Below are 20,053 nucleotides of genomic sequence, written 5' to 3'. Positions count from 1 at the left end.
GCAACATTAACTAATAAAACATCAAATGGAAGCCAAAGAGCATGCAAATATCTTGTCAGTGTCATCAGATTAGCAGGATGCAAAGCCAAAACACTGAGGGACAACACGGAGGCAAACGCATGCATCTGTGTTAAAAAAAGAACAGAAAAAGACAAGAATGAAAATCAAGACATTCAGAGAGAACATCACAAAAATAAGGGACATAACCAATAAATAATACATTAACATACAAATAAAAATCAATTAAGAATACATGCGCACCATCATACTGACCTGTTGACATTTTAGCTGATGTCAAATCAATAGCCCCCTCAGATGCCCCATTCTGATAGGTGAATCCATTCTTCCTTTCATAACTAAAGAGCCCAGCCTCTTTGAAATTACTGTCAGATATTGAAGCCTTCATGGTACTGAGATCTTCAGTGACAGGCATTGTGGCAATATCAATTTGATAGCCAATTTGATTGTCTGGTTGTATGGTCACTGGAGGCTGTGTTCTGCAGCTCCCTGTGAAAGGAAGCTTGTAAATTACATCACAGCAAACAGTCCGTCTTCCAGATGTTAGATCAACTGGTGTACCGTCATCTTCCAAAACAGTTGTGACCACTCCAGAAGATGAGGACAAAGCAACCATTGTTTTCATTGGCTTAGACGTGGTGAGGTCTACAGGTCCAACTGCCGTTGGCTCTGTATGTATTGGTATACCAACAGGGCCATTTGTGAAGTTCACCGGGGCTATAGTAACAGGCATAAGAGTAGGAGCTGTGCTTGCAACAGCTCTGTATGAAAGGTTAATAGGAATCTCTGCACTGGTTGTAGCCTTAGGTTGTGAATTTACAGGTCTGTACACTATCTGTGCAAGTGGCTCAAATGGATTGTATGTGGTAAGTGGAAGAGGCACTGAAGTAGCATTTCCCAGGTCCAGAGGCTTGTCAACTGTGTTGTTGTTGTAGGCAATTGTAGCTGTGCAAGTAACGATTGTTATGCTGTCAGTTACAACTGAGAGTGTTGTAGTGGGGATTATTTCAGCACTAAGATTCACAATTTCGGGCTGTACAGCAGTGGCATGTTGCCCACTTGATTCACTTGACAAGGAAGACCTACTTGAATCTGGGGCTGTCAAATCCATTCCTTGGTCAGTCATTGTAACATTAACTTTAAATGTGGTAAGATCTATAACGTCACTAGGGTATTGTATTCTTCCATTCTGTTTAGGCTTTGGATGGACTTCTGGCTGGATTGTGATTGTAGCACCCACAGGTTCAGGTATGGGTTCGACAGGAATCCTCTCCTGGACAACTGACACAGTTGTTGTTCTTTGTACTTCAGTCGTGACAACTTGGGTCACGAGATTAGGCAATGCATCAGGACGCTGCTCAGTTGTTGAGATTGCAGAGTAGACTTGGCTCATGCTTGATATGACCTTATCTTGTCCACAAATTTCTTGACTCTCAATAGATTTTGTAAATTGGGTAAATGTGACTGGTACTGGTGGCACAGTTGTTGCAGAGGTCACTACTGGAATTTCTTGTTTTTGCTCATAAACTGTTTGCTGCTCTTGAAGCTGTGTTATTGGTACTGGTGATGGACCCAGTTCAGTTAAGGCCTCTTCAGAAGCTGAGACTATTAGTATTTCTTCCATATCCAAACCAGGAATGTCTTCATTTTGAGCTGGGTTTGGAATCTGGGTTACTGTTATTGGAGCAGAATATGTTTTTTGCATTTGTTGCATCTCAAGTTCTTGTTGCACAGCACTCACTGTATAGTGAGGAACTGACTCAGTAGAAACTCCTGACCCAGGGGCTAAGGCTACTGGTACCTCCTCTGACAATTTTGATGTATGCACCACTGAGATTGGAGCCATGGCAAGAGGAGAAATCAAGGAAGGTGTGGAGTATGTCATTGCCGGATATGCTGTTGGTTCCATAGAAATGGGCGGTGGTGGTGGTGCTGCAACAGGTGCTGCTGAAATCAAAGCAGATGGTGCCATTACAACATGTGGTGTTATAAACGCAGATGGGGAATGCATTGTATTCTCCATTGTGATATGAGGAACAACAGTCATAGTCTGTGATAGTCCTGATGATGCCACTACAAGAGGTGCTGAAACGAATGTTTGTACAGAAGCAACTGGCAGCTCTGGGACTGTTACACAAGGTTCCATAATACTTTGACTTGAATCCGCAGCTAGTGTAATATGATGAGTCTCTATTGTGACTGAAGCAAAGTCAGGTGCCATCACCACAAGGGGTACTGCTGTATTTAAAGCTGATGTAGGCTTTGGTGGGGCTCCTACAATTTGTGCTGAAATTAATGACACAGGTGCATCCACTGCAGATGGAGCAAACACTCTTGGGGCATCAGATGGAACATGCTGTCTGGGAGTTGGCAGTGATGATCTTCTCATCGGTGCTTGAGTTGTAATGCCCTCAACAGGTGATCCTGGTTCTGAGGGTAATGTTATGACCACATATGTTTCAAGAGTTCTAGCAAATCTGGGTGATAAAGGTGATTTTGGTGACGAAGCACTGTGCTTGGTCTCTACAGGGGCAGTCAAACTTAGTGACAAAGCATTTGGAGGTTCCCTTGTTCTTGGCAGCGTTGCAGCACGAACTGCTTGAACAACTACTGGCTCAGGGCTAACTGGTGGCTTTACGCTCTCTCTTGATCTGTGACTAAATACCAGTCCTGGGGGAATGCATACAGGTTTGGGGGGAACAGGGGGTGGTGATTTGTGTGTTGGCGTCACAGCTGGTTTTATCTTTATGCTGGCCACATTTGGTGGGGGTTCAGGTAGAGTTACATTACCTGATGAAGGAGTTGGAATAGACTTTTGTTGGTTAAAATCAGCCTTGGGTACTGCGCTATATGGCAATTCTAGTGGTGAAGCTGGAGGAGGTGGTGGAAATGAAATCACTGGTTTATCTGTTCTTTCTTGAGGAACATGGGGTTTTGCAGATGTCACACAAGGTGGAACTGTTGAATCAGTGATGAAACTTGATATTGTGGCTGGATAAGTAAAAGGAGAAACACTTACAATAACAGGGTGTCCTCTCCCATCTTCAGTAGTTGTTTTAACTGCCACATTTTCAAGATTTGGCAGTCTGACAACAACGTGACCTTGCTGTGTCTGTACAACAGGAGAAATTATTTGTGAAACTGACTGTTGAGAAGAAATTCCATCATCTGGTACATTTTCCTTCTGTATTTCCACCATCCTTTCCTGAATATTGGTTAGCATTGATTGAACTGGTTGGGAGGGTGAAGCTCCAAAAGCAACAGTTGTAGTAACAATGGGAGAAATAACAGAGACTGTCTTTGCAGCAATATGCTCTCCATGACTTGCTGGAGGTGAAACGGTGGCTGCTTGGCCTAATTGGGGTGTCATGTGTGGTCTGGTTTCTGCTGGCCTCTGAATAGGAATTTGAATAGAAACACTGGTTGGTGGCTGAATCTCTTTTGCTAAAGCAGAAATACTGGATTGAGCAGACAGTAGTATGGCCACTTGTTCAACAGCTGAGCTGGTCTGGTCTGTAGAGAGAACCTTTGCTGGTATTGAGACTGATACCATTGTTGGAACAGAAATAGGTGCTTGATCCACTGCTGAAACTATAGCTGGAAGTGGGGCATAGGTTAGAGAAGGTACTGGAAAGGTCAAAGATATTGATTGAGATGGAGATGTAGCCAGGTCTGGCATCTGTGCAGTGGATGGCGGGGTAGGCACTGAAACTGGAGTTTGTTCTTGAACTGGATGGTCTAATGCAGGGGACACAAGATCGGGCATTTGAACAATAACAGAAGTTTGTGTTAAAGGTCCTTTGTGAGACTGAATAATAGGTGTAGCAACTGTAGTAGGAGGAGTTTTTACGTGGTCAACTTTTGTATGAATTGTTGGTGCAACAGCTTGTTTTTCTGTTGTGGCTGATTCAGCAGCTGAAAGTGGTTCATGTATTGAACCGGCCAAAGGTCTTTGAGCTAAATCTTGAAGAGCTGAATCCAGTGTACAGGATGAAACACTATCGGGAGTAGGGACTGTTTCCTGTGTAGGTTTTGATATAACTGTTGGTTTTGGTGCAGGAGTTGGTTTTGGACCTGGTGTTGGCTTTGAAATAAGAATTTCAGAAGGAGTTGGAGTACCAGCATTTTTTGAGACATGTGGTGAGGCTGGAATGACCGGTGAAGGGGATCCAATAATCTGTGTGGATGATGCAACAGGAGCAGTTGCTGACGGGTGTGTTGTGGCTTGCTCAGACACCAAGTCTGGAATGTGAATTACAACTGTGGCAGAAACTTCAGCAACACTAGGGCTAACTGAAGTAGTTAATTCAGATGTCTGGCCAGAAAACGGAGAGGATGATGGTGCTGTTGTTAGTTCCATATTTGAATCTGGGGATGAGACTGCTGAAGATGTTGGTGGAGACAGTGGTGATATTGCTGTTGTCTCCACAACATGTTTTGATGAAGGAACTTCACATATTACAGAAATGGGAACAGTTTCAAATGATTCTTCTGGGGCTTGTGGTTCCTCCTCACTCTGAGGGATATCAGTTGGCTCAGGGGACATTTTTTCTTGTGTGACACTGTCCTCCTCTTCAACTTCCTCTTCACCAGAGGAGCACTGAGTGATCTTTAAGTCAGGAATTGGATATAAAGCTTTAATCCCAGATACATCCTGAGTAGATTTAGAATCTGTAATATAAGGCTCCAAAATGCATTCAATAGGTTCAGCTAAGTTGTCTTCTTCCCCACTTGAAGGGATGAATATCACCTCAGGGGAATCATATGATGACTCAGACACAGTCAGAGGGGAGGCTGGAGACACAGGAGTTGACGGAGTAGGACTTGTTCCTGGTGTTAAAACATTATTTTGTGTCTTCAATCGCTCTTCATAGGCATCCTCTGTTTCCAACAGTGGCTTTGCATTTTTATCTGTAGAAAGTGCATAATTTCCAGAAATACTCACATAACAAGTGTCACTGACATCAAGTGGCAAGGATGTGTCGATCTTTGTTGCATGTGCTTGCTGAGCCTCCTTCTCTTTTTGCATGATCTTGCTTCTTTTATTCATCATCTCTTCATAAGCCTCATCTGGTGTCATAAGTATCCTCATTGACTCATGTTCAGACATCTTTCTCAAATCTTGCTCATGGGTGACTTTACCAAGAGCTGTTGCAGCCTGTTCTTGTTCTTCAACTAAAGTTTCATAAGCATAGTCCTCTATTAACATGCCTCCATATAATGGTTCAATATCAGGTGGTGTGAATTTCTCTGATGTTTTGTATTCCTGCGCTTTCTGCATCATTTCCTCATATACTTCTTCAGCAGTCTTTAATGCCTTCTCTGCTGCATCATGTGTTTCAGATGATAATGTTCTGTATTCTGCATTCTCTGGTTCAGATTCAAAACTAGGTGAAAATTCAGAGGAGGAGGAGGACTTCCATTCCTCCATCCCTGCTGCCTGCCTTAATTTATCAGTTTTAGTCAAATGATCCCGTCTCCTTTGCATTCCCAGATCAGCTCTTTCTGCATTTAATTTTTTCTTGATCTTTCTTAACTGTGGCTGATCATCTCTTTCATCTTCCTGCTCCATCTGTTCACCCTCCTCATGTAACTCATCCTCCTCAGATGAATCTTCTATAGTGGGAAGGGCCTGACCATGAGGTCTGTGTTTTGCCTTTCTTTGCTGTTTACTCTCCTCTCTGGCCTTTTTATGACTTGGGCTACTATCACTGTCTTCATCAATAGAGGACACAGAAGTAGGTGAAGCTGCTCCTGGTGTGATGCTAGACACCTGAACACTGGATGACCCATCACCCTTGGACGAGTCTTCAGTCAGACTCTCATGCTCCTCCGTGGTCTGTCTAACAGGAGTTTTTTGTGTGATGGCAACTGCTGTGGTGTCAGTAGCTATGATCTTCTCATTGTCATTTGACAAATCTATTTCCACTCTGATTTCTTCTAATGCTTCTGAGACCGGGATGACTTGGGCAACTTGATCATCTTGGTCGTGAGAAGACAGAGTGATATCAGAAATCTCCTCAGGCTCTACAGTAAGTTTCTTTAGGACACGTTTAGGCCTCATGGAATCATCCGATTTTTCAACTTCTCTGGTTTCTTGCTGTGAGTGTTGTTCTTCTCTGTGTTTTTCCTCATCAGAAGGCAAGTTCCCGTCTTCTCCCATGTGCATAAGTTGTCTGCGTATGAACTCTTCGTCATCTCCAGAACTGTCTAGATTGTAGTCCTCATCTTCCTGCTCCATCTGTTCACCCTCCTCATGTAACTCATCCTCCTCAGATGAATCTTCTATAGTGGGAAGGGCCTGACCATGAGGTCTGTGTTTTGCCTTTCTTTGCTGTTTACTCTCCTCTCTGGCCTTTTTATGACTTGGGCTACTATCACTGTCTTCATCAATAGAGGACACAGAAGTAGGTGAAGCTGCTCCTGGTGTGATGCTAGACACCTGAACACTGGATGACCCATCACCCTTGGACGAGTCTTCAGTCAGACTCTCATGCTCCTCCGTGGTCTGTCTAACAGGAGTTTTTTGTGTGATGGCAACTGCTGTGGTGTCAGTAGCTATGATCTTCTCATTGTCATTTGACAAATCTATTTCCACTCTGATTTCTTCTAATGCTTCTGAGACCGGGATGACTTGGGCAACTTGATCATCTTGGTCGTGAGAAGACAGAGTGATATCAGAAATCTCCTCAGGCTCTACAGTAAGTTTCTTTAGGACACGTTTAGGCCTCATGGAATCATCCGATTTTTCAACTTCTCTGGTTTCTTGCTGTGAGTGTTGTTCTTCTCTGTGTTTTTCCTCATCAGAAGGCAAGTTCCCGTCTTCTCCCATGTGCATAAGTTGTCTGCGTATGAACTCTTCGTCATCTCCAGAACTGTCTAGTTTGTAGTCCTCACTGCTGGAGGAAGCAGGCCTCACTCTTCTTCTCTGTATCTGAGGGGAGGGTTCACTCTCACTGCTGTCCTCGTGGTATTGTTTTACACTGTCTGGTGCTCTGACAGGCAACAGTTTTGTAGCGGTTTCTTTTATGCCCATTTCACTTACTCTCTGTATCTCCTTTAGCTCCTCCTCAGCCGAGCTGTACGATTCTACCGATACCGGCAAGATGTCCTTTTTATGTTGCTCTTTAATATCTGCTTTTAAAGTGTCTACTTTAGACATTTCTGGAAGACTGCTATCCATCTGTACCACAACATCTTTCTGTTGTCCTTCTATTGCAGGTTGAGTGTATATATCCTCTTTAACCTAAGGAAAATGAAGAAAGAAAAATGGCAAATACATTACATTAATATTGTAGCTCTTTTCTTAAAGGGGTCATATGATGCGATTTCAATTTTTCCTTTCTCTTTGGAGTGTTACAAGCTCTTGGTGCATAAAGAAGATCTGTAAAGTTGCAAAGACTAAAGTCAAAAATCCAGGATCAGCTTTCACCGTGGACGAAGCGGAGTCCAGCCCGGGGTCGTCACATGTGGTTGCCGCAAGCCCGCCGGACGCTCCTTCGTCGAATCCGCCGCCTCTGCTCACTCTAGCCCTCCGGCCGTATCTCACGCTAGCCCCCGGCTTCTGTTCACTCTAGGCTGCCGCCGCTCACTCAAGGCCGCCGTTTGTGACGCTGTGTTTCATTGTGAAAGCGAAACTACTTTGTTTGGCCTTCCAAAAATGGACACGACTAGAAATCAGTGGTTAAGTTGTATTTACAACACTGTTCCAGAACACTTCAACCCAAATATTCAGATCTGTGCAGCACATTTTATGGAGGACCGTTTCCTGATCCTGGGAGAGTAGACTACAATGCCGGCTGTTCTGACTCAAAGACTGTAAGTATGTTTTTTATATTTAAAGAGTTTTTACATTTTATATATTTAAAGCGAGTTTTTTGGGCAGTGTAGAGTAGGGCTTGTTGTTTGTCATTTCTCCGATCACAAATGCAGACGTGGTTTTATGTTTATGCGGCGCGATGCAACGCACTGGATGGCTAATCACAGCACACCTCGCTTTTTTAGAACGATGAGCTTTGTAAAAATCGACGCGTTTTAGAAAGGCGGGGCATAGAGGAGAAACAATAATGTACAGTATGTGGAAAATAATGTGTTTTTTGAACCTTAAACCGCATAAACACATTTCATTACACCAAATACACAAAATAATGTTCTTTTTAGCAGCATCATATGACCCCTTTAAAACATGCCTGCCTCCTATTCACGACTAACAATTTTTTTATACACTAAAATAAAATTATAATATAAAACAAATGTTTAAATGATCAAATAAAAAAAACGCATTGCTCAATAATGTATATGTAACATTATACCTTTACTACATTTGCCTCAGTTGGCACTGCTGGAAGCATAGACATCGGTTCTGTTTCTACTTGTGTCTCGTCAGGGCCTTTGTCTTTTCCTGTTTCTTTTAAAGTGACCTCAGCAGCAGTAAAAACAGCTTTCTGAGTCTCTGCAGCTGGTATTGGTGCCACCACAGCTGTCATCCCTGTCTGCAGCATATCTGTGGTAGGAACAACAGAGAGAGGTGCAGGGACAACTGGAGTGGTCACCGCTGCCTTTGCAACAGTAGTAGAAATGGTTTTCTCCTCCTCTGCCTGCTTTCCAAGTGATGGTTTTGGCTCAGATTTTGGAATAGGTGTCTGTGCAGGTGCAGGAGTTTCAGGCAGCTGTATTTTGGATGTGACTGTAGACTTGTCTTTTGGGCTGGATATTGGTATTTTTCCCATGTCTCCCAGCTGATCAGCTAGAGCTCTCTGTGTTTGACAATTCAAGCACAACCACTCAGCCTGGAAAAAAGACACATACAATAAGATTTGATAAATATACTGTAGTAAATAATTTTTTATTAAAATAATATTAAGAAAATATCTCAGAAATACAGACATCCTATTAATTTAGTGTCATCAAATATTCTGATGGTCCTAAATGGTACTAAACCCTTAGGGCATGTAATTTATTGAAAGACTGCAGAGAACAGCAATCAAATGCACAATAAATACACTGTCCTCAGCAATTTTACAAAGGCACTTTTCTTTTCATTATTCTGGCAAGTTAAAGCAGCAGAAAAACACCTGTCTCTGTTCCTACAGGGGACAGCGCTTACAGGGGTTTACACGTGTGTGTGTGTGTGTGTGTATGAGAAAGAATGAGAAAAAATGCTTGCACTGAGGACATGCTATGATTATAAAACATGCACGCTCGTGCACACACACACACACACACACACACACACACAGAAATACAGACATCCTATTAATTTAGTGTCATCAAATATTCTGATGGTCCTAAATGGTACTAAACCCTTAGGGCATGTAATTTATTGAAAGACTGCAGAGAACAGCAATCAAATGCACAATAAATACACTGTCCTCAGCAATTTTACAAAGGCACTTTTCTTTTCATTATTCTGGCAAGTTAAAGCAGCAGAAAAACACCTGTCTCTGTTCCTACAGGGGACAGCGCTTACAGGGGTTTACACGTGTGTGTGTGTGTGTGTGTATGAGAAAGAATGAGAAAAAATGCTTGCACTGAGGACATGCTATGATTATAAAACATGCACGCTCGTGCACACACACACACACACACACACACACACACACAGTCTTAACAGGAGATTAGGGTTTATTCCCACCTCCAGTGACGCAAACAAACCATAATTCATAGGCACATGGTCTGACTTGAACACTGTTCTTTATGAAGTAACACCCCCTCTGCCACTTTTGTCATACTCAAAGGCTTATTCACAAAACTGTGATTATAGACAAACATTTTCTTAGAAATTGCATTGTAAATCAAATAATTTAAAAAGCATGGGTATGCAAATGCATTCCAAAGGAAAGAAATTGAAAGACAAATCCCAAGACTAACTCCAGACTAAAGCTGTAACTCCTTTACATAGCTCAACATAGCTATCTATTAAAAATGCTGCTAAATCTCCCTATTTGTAGATCATTTGTATTTCATCTCTTTTGATCTAATGACATTTTATTAATGAATGCAACAGAAAGCTGACAGATGTATTCTGGATCTTTTTAACATTGTGTACTAGAAAGAATAAATGAGCCATAACCAGATGATGGTAGACACATGTAATCACAGACAAAGAGGATAAGTCAATGAGGCAGATCAAGACAGCCTTCCTTCTGGTAAAATACCAGACTAAAGAACAAGGGTTTGACTGGGTCATTACAAAGTGTCACCATGGAAATCAGATAAGATTTATGTCCCCAACAGCACAGTCTGTCTTGAGCCTTTAGTTCTGTATCAAAACCTAGTGAGCTGCTTAACTAGACAGCATCTAAGGCACCTCAGGTGTGTATAGGCAGGCTGAAAGCAACTATTCTTCAGACAGAAGGCACAATTAATCAAAGTTCAAAATGATTATCATAATGTACTAGTTGGCTCAATATTTTTTTTTATGCTATTGAACTGTAATCTTAGCAACATGCTAGTGTACATGAACATGCTAATTTTACTGAAATCTCATGAAGGGTAAAGAGTGTTCCAAAAGACAATTACATTTTAATCCACAAACGTATTAAACAGCAACAGATTGGAAAAACTTTGTAGTTCTTGTAAATTTGGGAAAATTTGTGAATAATTAGTAGTAATGGAGTCACATTGGTGAGGCAACTGCCTAGAGCAGCTTGTTTATTGAGAAAAGCCCTTAAGGGCACTTCTGAGCAAGAGAAGCTTCATGAGAAATAAAGTGCTTCTATTAAGGTTCAGCATCCAGTACTTATTAAATCCTGTAAATAATGCAACAAATACGAACATGATATAGTAGATACTAGCTTACTATAAACTAGATATGCAAATTTCCCTTATTAGAGCAAGATAAATTAACTCACAAACACAGCCATAACATGAATAGAAATGCCCATGGTTGCAAAAATAAATGAGAACAAGCTAATTTCAACACTGGCTATGGTTTTAGTAAAAGGTGCAATCATCACCACTAATTGGAAACTTGACGGCTTATACATATGCAAATCAGGAGAAGCCTGATTCAACGCACAGGACCATCAGAGCAGGGAGACCAATCAGGAGATTAATTAACAATAAAAAGAACCAATCATCTTTTCCAGATTGAACGACTTTGTGAAAGAATGTCCTCATCAATGCTGCTTGTCAGTACTGCAGGCAATGTAGAGTGCTGATCACGGCACATAAATAAAACCGCAAAAACAAAAAGACTGAATTGTGGGTGCTACAAACAGGAAATTATCCAAAAAGTGCTTAATCAAGGTGCTAAACAAGGACGCGCAAAACTGCATATTTTTGAAATAAATTAGCCTGTGTGTTGCCTGAACTACATGACTAATCTGTCTTATTATTTTGGGATTCACATAACTCCAATCAGCACACAGAATTTTATTTTCTTATTTTTGCAGAATAAATAGATATGCAAACTATGGTGATTCCAATAGTGTCGGGATATGACCGTTTTTCTTTTTAATAATATTTTGCCAGCATTCGCAATCTAAAGCAGCAAAATATCTTCAGTCATTCATAAAATTCTTCCTCTATTTTATCTAAATTATCTTCCTCAACTTTACTTGTCTGCTTTTTATTACAGTAGAGAAATGAGAAAAGGGCAACCGCAGAAGTATGCTTTTCAGATCAATCTGACTACATGCCATGGTGATTCCATTTATTCTACAAAGAGCAGTCAAGGAGACATATTACTTTCTAAGATCAATTATGTCTGCTCAAGCATTTGGGAAGAAATATCAATGTCAGCGACAGCATCCTTGATTAACAAAGTCATGATTCCTTTGTGATACATATATGATTCATTTGTGGGTGATTTACGCTTCTCTGGGAAAAATGGGCTTATACTGCATATTTGTTAGTTTCAAATCTTTCACTATGGAAATACTTCAACAAGGAGAGGTAAGAAACAGAAACAATCTGTCTCTGATAGATGAGGAAATAATATTTCACAAGAAAAATAAAACACAAACACCTACATTTTGAGCTCATTCTTACCAATGCTATAAAAGATAGCAATCCAGCCAACATAAGAATGAGAACAATAAATTCTGCACTCTGTTTTACTATGACTTTTTTCATGCAACGCAGCAGTGGGAGATCACGCAACATTACCCAACATCATAGCTTCCCACCTCACAGTGTTAGTATGGCTGGTTGCACTTGTTTTGCCATTCATGCCATTTGCTATGGAATATGAAATGCCAAAACTACTAGTACACTGGTACAAACTCCATCTTACAATTTACAATGTTTGACTGACAAAGATTTTCTCTTGTATGTTTAAAGTAGCGTTTTCAGAACTTCCATAATTTTTTCATGACTTTTTCAGTTGTTTGTGATGACTAATATTTATTATTTAGATGTATGTGCGTGTATCTCACAATTGCACTCACAAATAGTCATTTCTTGAAATACTGACTATAACCAAAAATGCATTGACTGACATTGAATTAGTCAAAAATGAATTTTATTTGACCTTTTAAGAATCTATTAAATTTGCATAACTTTTCCAGACCTAGGAATCATGCTTTTATGAACACCCTGAAAATAAATGTTTTGTTTTTCGTTTCCCACCCTTTTTTCAGCCCTCAAGGGTACTGCTGAGCAAGAGAGGCTTCACATAGAATAAAGTGCTTCTAATAAGGTTCAACATTCAGTACTCAATAAATCTAGTAAATAATACAACAAATACTAACATGATATAAAAAATAACATTTAAATATCTGACATCACTGGTTCTCTACGTATTAGATACATATGTATTCTCAAGTTTACTGCTGCATTATGTTCTTATGTCCAGTGTTCTTGGCTGTCCTTAGCCCTAATTTTATGTTGCGTTGGTAGCATCCTAGTAGAATGACTGTGAATAGTATTATTACTTGGTCCTTCCTGTTGCGCAAAGGCATCTCTGTGTCCGCCACAGCTGGTTCTGAACGCCATGCAAAGTCCTCTTTAATTACACACAACTAGCGAGGACCAGCAGGCCTGGAGACAAGCCTCATATGCGCCTTTGTTCTCAGCGATTAACCCCAGAGAAAAACACACCAGTTCTCAGATGATAAGACTCATCAAGCCTTACAGCACCACAACAAGGCACACTCCACTGAAGGAGATATCTGACCTTTTACCAAGCTCTAATCTGTTAAATCTGTTAAACTTCAACCAGCCAGGATGACTTGGGGTAATAGCGAATGGCTTAGCCATATAAGTTGCATCTTTTCAATATCTGAAAGCTATACTCACTGCAACCTGTTACTCTCCAGCATCTAGACAATTGCATTATTCCTTAAGAGCTCCTTAAGATAAGCTAAGGGCAGTACAATCTGCAATGCCAAAAGCCATTAGGATAATAACACTTTGTATTCAACATTCACTGCTGCAAAAGCTTGCTCTGTAAATAAATGCATACTAACAGCGTTCCAAGCTGCAGCTCTTTCAAAAAGTATACAATTGCATTTAGTAGTGCCACAAGTTTGCATAATATTCTAAAACATCTCACGGCACATTCCAGGTGAAATAAAACTACAGCCTGAGTTTTTTGATTTTGTCAGCCTGCCTGTACTACAAAGCGGGAAAAGATTTGCATTTGAGAAGTAAGATGAATTTATAGCCAAAGTTATATATTAGAGGTGCTATTCCTCCATGGGACCACAGCACTGCAGAGCAGAGTCTGACACCGTATTGATTCCTGGCAGCTGCCTTTGGCAACGGTTGTAACTGGCTAATATAGTGAGCTTTCAACCACCCCCGCAGCGGTACAGCCCCAATAAATCAGGCCCAATGGTAATAGAGAATCTTGACCTACTAATCTGTAATAAGCAGAGTGCTCGGCACTGAAGGCACAGAGCCAAACCGTGCCGCCCACCGGTGTGCCAGAAAGCAGATAAACAGAAAGAGAGGTGTAGAGACGTTTTTTTTTTTTTAAACAATATCCTCTTTTTATTCTTGCGTGCCTCAGCAAAAAGTTTAATTGAAGACATGCAATTTATCTCAGGTGCAGGTTGAAAGACAGAAGATGAAATATTTCCAATTTTCTTTATAAATGACCAAACTATGCTGAGGGCTTCAAAATGCTCTGTTTGTGCCTTAGTGATGTTCTATTGACTGCTCTCATTTAAAGAGCCAAACATGCACAGACACGCTGTAGGAGCATCTAGAGAGCTCACTGCTTTAAAAGCAGCTTGCGAGAAGGGAAAAAAAGGTTAGGCGCATCTCTCTAGTCTCGCCTCAGACTATTTATACACCCACCGTCTCCTCCAGGGCAGCTCTCCTTTTTGACTCGGCAACAGTTGCCGTCTGCATTCGAGAATATGAAATATCTCTTCCTGCAGCTGTCTGTGATTCCTGCAGCATTTGCGACGGAGGCAATCTCATGCATTGGGGTGCGTGCAACCTATAAATGTGATTAAGACTGTGCAGGTCAAAGATTAGGAGAATTAGATTTGTTGCAGTGTAATTCCTGAAAATTGTGCTTGCTGCAGAATCGCTCTAAAATCATTCCAATATCCTTTATAGAAAGAAATGAAAGCAACAGACTTACATCTCATTACCTATTTCTTTGCCTGTGCATTAAAAACATTGCTGCAAGCAGCAATTATGAAGCCAAGCAGCACACTTGTAGAATGGAATAATGTAATGCAAAGTAGATTTGTGGAATATACCTTGTAAGGCTGCACAGATTTGTGTAGTCATGACAACCGCTGACAGCTTGTGTTTTGAAAACAACTGGTTCAAAGGCTAAAAGCAGATTCATTATTGCATTATTGCTTTTGACCTAAAGCTTAGTGTTAATGGCAAATACAGAGTTCCTTTTCAGTATGAAATCTTTTGTTTCAACGTTTAGCATCCTCACTATTAACTTTGTAGCAATGCTACAGTCAATCTGAGCCATTTCCATACTAGTTAGGTGGCTGTCACCAGAATAATTCTGCTAGTCATTTCAACGTAAATACATCACAGCATTGTGAAAAATAGCCTCGCTTCCTGATTTGCAATACTTGTGTCAAAATTGTTGACCCATACATGCAAATTCTTTTGGTATTCTTTGGTAAAAAGGAGGGATAATCCAATGAAAACGGTTAAAATGATTCTTTCGACAAAATAAAAAATTATATATCTGTTGGGAATAAATTGAAATCAGCAGTTCTTTAAAATTCAAAGAAAAATGATACTATGATAAAAAATATACTATTTGGTTAAAAAGGTAATAAAGCTAAAACGTACACTTCCGGTTCAGAGTTTGGACTCAGGCAGATTTTATTTTTTTGAAAGAAGTCTCATAAGATCACCAGTCAGTATTTGATTAAATAATACAGTAAAACTTATATTGTGAAATAATATTAGATTTAATTTTCTATTTTAATATATTTAAAAATGTAATTTATTAATGTGACGCAAAGCTGAATTTTCAGCAGCCATTACTCCAATCTTCAGTGTCACGTGATCCTTCAGAAACCATTCTAATATGATAATTTGGTGCTCAAGAAACATTTCTAATTATTATCCAGCTTGAAAACAGTTGTGCTGCCTAATATTTTGTTCTTTGATGAATAGAAAGTTCACAAGAACAGCATTTATTTGAAACATAATTTTTTTTGTTATAAATGCTTTACTGTCACCTTTAATCAATTTAATCCATTCTTGCTAAATAAAGTACTAATTTCTAAAATATTAAACTTATGAACAACTTTTGAACAATAGTGTATCTAAAACTTTCAACTGTAGGTGGAAGAATGTTGCCATCAGGATCAAGAAGACACTCCTCAATCAATGTGCCAAATTTCCCAACGATTTACCATACGGTTCTAGGGGCCGCCACAGACTAAATGACAGAAAAAGCAGCAGAGAAAGATTAAGATGACTAACAGATACAATATATGCCCACACGCCTTTGGTGCTTGGCCCCATAAAAAGATCGACTGTAGCCCCTTGCAGGTGAGGTTATACGATATGTGTTAGTTAATGACATTAAATTAGTCTAGCGGGTTTTACATGCCTCTCAGATTTTCAGTATAATAAACATCATTTATTAGCAAGCAGAACACACCTTGAACTCTTTTCCACGCAATGCACCACTGGGATGATCATATTACTGTGCATAAAGCATCCAGGGCACAAACACACAGACACACCAAAACACACCCACACATGTGCGCACACACAAGACTAAAAGGAGAAAAAGAGGAAGAGAGAAAGTGTGTGCGTGGTGACAATGGCCATGTTGTGTAAACCACCAGAGCATTGTTTCGTGTTAATGGCATGCCATAGAAAACTCGATCCCATCGAGAGGATACACAACTCTCTTGGGCACAGCTGGGCACAAGTGTTTTACCACCAGAGGAACAATGAGGAAACACAGCAGTCAGTAACCACCGCTGCTCAGTCCATTACTGCATATAAGACAAAACAGAACACTCTGTTCTTTAAAGGAGGCATATCATATGAAATTGTATTTCTCGCTTGCAATAAGAGTTTCATATACAGTAGCTATGTAAACAACTGGAAGGAAATTAAAGTTTAATCTCAAGTACAAACAAACTATCCATTGCAATAAAGCTGCACTAAAGAAAGTGGAAATGGTTGGATTTCTGACATCAGAAAAAAAAGAGATATATAATACCTGGAGAAAGCTATCGATTTGCATTCCCATTCATCTTAATGGCAGTTGCTTGGCTAGCGAAGGACATTACTGCACTAAGGTGGAAATGGTAATGTAAATTAAATATCACAGATGCTTTTGGTGCAAGAAACCTTGACTGTCATTATAAATTGACATGTTAGTGTACAAAATTGAATTTCTGTTTAGGAATAAGAATTCATTATACAGTAGCTATACAACTGGAAGGAACTGAAAGCTTAATCAAGTACAAACAGACTATCTATTGCAATAAAGCTGCACTAAAGAAATCAGACATGATTGGATTTCTGACATCAGAAAAAATTAAATCTATAATACTTGGAGAAAGCTATCGATTAGCAGTCTCACTCATGTCAATAGCAGTTGCTTGTCTAGCGCATGCAGGTAATCACTGCGTTAAGGTGGAAATGGTAACGTAAAATTAAATTATCACATATTTTGGTGCAAGAAACCTTGACTATCATTGTAAATGAAAAAAAAATGCTAAATTAGTATAATATGACCCCTTTAAAATCTATGACAATGTATTATAGTCAAGTCAAGTTCAGCTTTATTGTCATTCTGCTGCATGTGGGGAAGTCGATGAACAGCATTCTAACATAGGAGTCTTTATTTTCTAGGTGGGTAAGAGCCAGGTGGAGGGTGGAGGAAATTGCATCGTCTGTAGAGCGGTTTGGACTGTATGCAAACTGGAGCGGATCGAGTGTGTTGGGGAGGCTGGTTTTGATGTTGTGCATGACTAACCTCTCAAAGCACTTCATCATGATTGGAGTCAGTGCTATGGGACGGTAGTCGTTTAGACAGGACACAGGTGATTTCTTTGGTACCGGTATGATTGTTGTGGATTTGAGACATGTGGGGACGACTGCCTGGCTCAGCGAGGTGTTGAAGATATCTGTTAGGACATCTGTCAGCTGTGCAGCACAGTGCAGCACATTATAGATTATCACCCTAAACAATCACCTAAATATAACATCATTATTCTATCTTTCATAATTAACTACTTATTAATAATGTATTTATTTTTCGTTTATTCAAAATCTGCAATTGCAAAAAGTAAGACGTCAGCATTAGACTGTTAGATGGCATCCAAAAATACACAAGTCCCTTGGGTCCAGTGACAGTTTTCTTGGAGCCGCTGTCACAATGCTAGCTGAGGTAGATTAAAATCTAAAGCTATTTTTGGCCAACGGTGTGCCAGATGCGGACACGGCATATCACTAAATATCTTAATATCACGCATCAGCGTTTGAAGCTATGCCTACAGCCTTACGCATGACAGATATGTGAATGTGCATTGTCATTCAAAAGGCTTTTTGGGCATACACTGTATTTTTCAATTAACATCAGAAGCACAGGGTTCGTTTTCTTGTGTGAAGGTGCAGGATTGTAGAGGCCAGAGTTAAAGGCTCATGTTAAGGGCATATTACAAGAGACTGACTGTGTCATATCCAAAAGGGCAGGATGAAAGTGCAGTGCCAAATATGATTTAGCACATAAAAATACAAGGCTGTCTGTTTCTAAGTGGGCCATATTCTGCAGATACTTAAAAAAAAATATATATAAAATGAAATTTTTTTAGATAGTGTGACCCCATGGACTGAATAATAAAAGGACAGAACAAAAAAAAATCTATTAAATCTATGAATGCAATAAATAGCCTATTTATAAACCACTTATTTTTAAACTATACAGAAACAATGCAAATACCAACTGATAAAATGTCCACATAATAGTGCATACTTTTTCCATAAGCTGATATCAGATGATATTATCCTGTAACTGGACCTACATGGGTGTACAGAACACCCCAACAAAGTCAATTCTATTATAGTTAAATTTGCCCATCTACAGCTGTTTCTACATTGCACACACATGGTGCATTTTTCAGCTGCAAATATACTGATTACAAAGACGTGGCATAAATGTATTTGCACTGATCCACAATTTTAGGAAAAAGTGGATCACAGGCGATAGTTCATTAGCATGCACAGCAGGCAGTAAATGAGATGCAAGCTGACTGTCAAAACAGAGCTCCTATAGCTTGTCAGAGCAAAGGCACCATAGGAGCATATTTTACCAGGTTAACAGCTTTCCTGACACAGTCAAGTGTTTACTGATTAATTCAAAATTGAAATCTCCAAACGTTAGCCCATTGTAGCCTATTATATTATTTACACTTTCTAAATAACTGAAATCTAAAAAATACAAGTGTTTCAAAATGGGGGGTAAAAAAAAAACAGCGATGCTACGCTCGTACAGTATATGATTTGCAGTGCACCACTGACAGAGAACAGCTGCAGCTGGACACAGAACAGACGATCATTACAGAATATTAAATACTGTAACGTGCCTTATTCTCATGTCATTTCCTTCAGTGTGCTGTAATAATCCACCAATCCATAAATCAAACAGTTTTCTCATTAAATTACTTCTGCAATCACAGTTCTGATGAAAGCAATGAACACAGCTTGTTGGGGTCACAAGCACAGGAAGTCATATTAGCATAAATGATGGACGGCTGACATGCTGTGGAAGTGGTTATGTGCACGCTGCAGATGGCATGGGAGCTTTAGTCCATCAGTCCACAAGCATGAGAAAGATGTCTGACAACTCACCCAGCCCCCACCCTCATCACCACCTCCATTTATTGGGATATCATAAGGCACACCACCCGTCTCCATATTCAAACCCTCGATCACTTTAACAGTGTGCTGCAAGCTGTGGCTTTCTTCAATCAGCCTGTTACGTAATCACACATTTTGGTCAAACACAGGGATTCTTCCCCCAGAGTCAGCACTCAGCACGTTTCAGCATTAGCGTGAAGCTACACTCTCAGAAATACCACTCATGCAGATTACCGCCTCTGCTCTCCAAGCTTAGTGTTTACTCAAGGCCTGGGCCAATTTTTCTCACCAAATAAAAGTTTGTCCACATTTGCAATGCAGAGGGCATGCAAAATTAAAAAAAAAAAATTTAAATTGTCTTGTTTTGCATACAAACAGCAGTTTTAAATCACCACAGCAAAACTACTGTCCACTTTCATTTTTACGCTTTGAATTCCCAAACAGTTTAATTTATTAGCAGTTTTAAATCACCAAAGGGACAATAGAGCCCACTTTCATTTTCTAGGCTTTGGATTCACAAGTCACTTCATTTCTTAGTAGGGTTTTGTTGACTCAATCTACATTGGCTGTTATTGGCCAAACCTGAAAGAATGCCAATCACTCACTGGTCCCTGCAGAATGCTAATGCATTTATTGGCTCTTCTACTGCATCCTCAGCCCTTGTAGAGTTTTAGTGAGATTACAATAATTTGGAAAGAGCCATCTGGAGAAATAGTGGGCATAACAGAGGTTACGAACTGCATGTTGGAGAACCCACCACTCCAGATTTTCT

General features: G+C 40.0%; 1 protein-coding gene across 1 annotated transcript in view; it reads right to left on the bottom strand.

The window, feature by feature from the left end:
- Positions 1–20,053, bottom strand: part of LOC107665542 (protein piccolo-like) — a gene marked incomplete at its 3' end in the record, with an annotated part of 70,288 nt that overhangs the window by 15,902 nt on the left and 34,333 nt on the right. Inside the window, exons 16-18 of the mRNA XM_016456457.1 lie at positions 8,331–8,807; positions 6,876–7,264; positions 274–6,224 (exon numbers count right to left, since the gene is read on the bottom strand). Coding sequence (XP_016311943.1) covers positions 274–6,224; positions 6,876–7,264; positions 8,331–8,807 — 6,817 coding nt within the window. The remainder of the gene's footprint in view (positions 1–273; positions 6,225–6,875; positions 7,265–8,330; positions 8,808–20,053) is intronic.

Source organism: Sinocyclocheilus anshuiensis, unplaced genomic scaffold (assembly GCF_001515605.1).
Source record: "Sinocyclocheilus anshuiensis isolate Anshui unplaced genomic scaffold, SAMN03320099.WGS_v1.1 scaffold679, whole genome shotgun sequence".
NCBI classification, from domain to species: domain Eukaryota; kingdom Metazoa; phylum Chordata; class Actinopteri; order Cypriniformes; family Cyprinidae; genus Sinocyclocheilus; species Sinocyclocheilus anshuiensis.
Note: the sequence above shows the minus strand (reverse complement) of the source record. Positions and strands in the feature narration are given on the sequence as shown.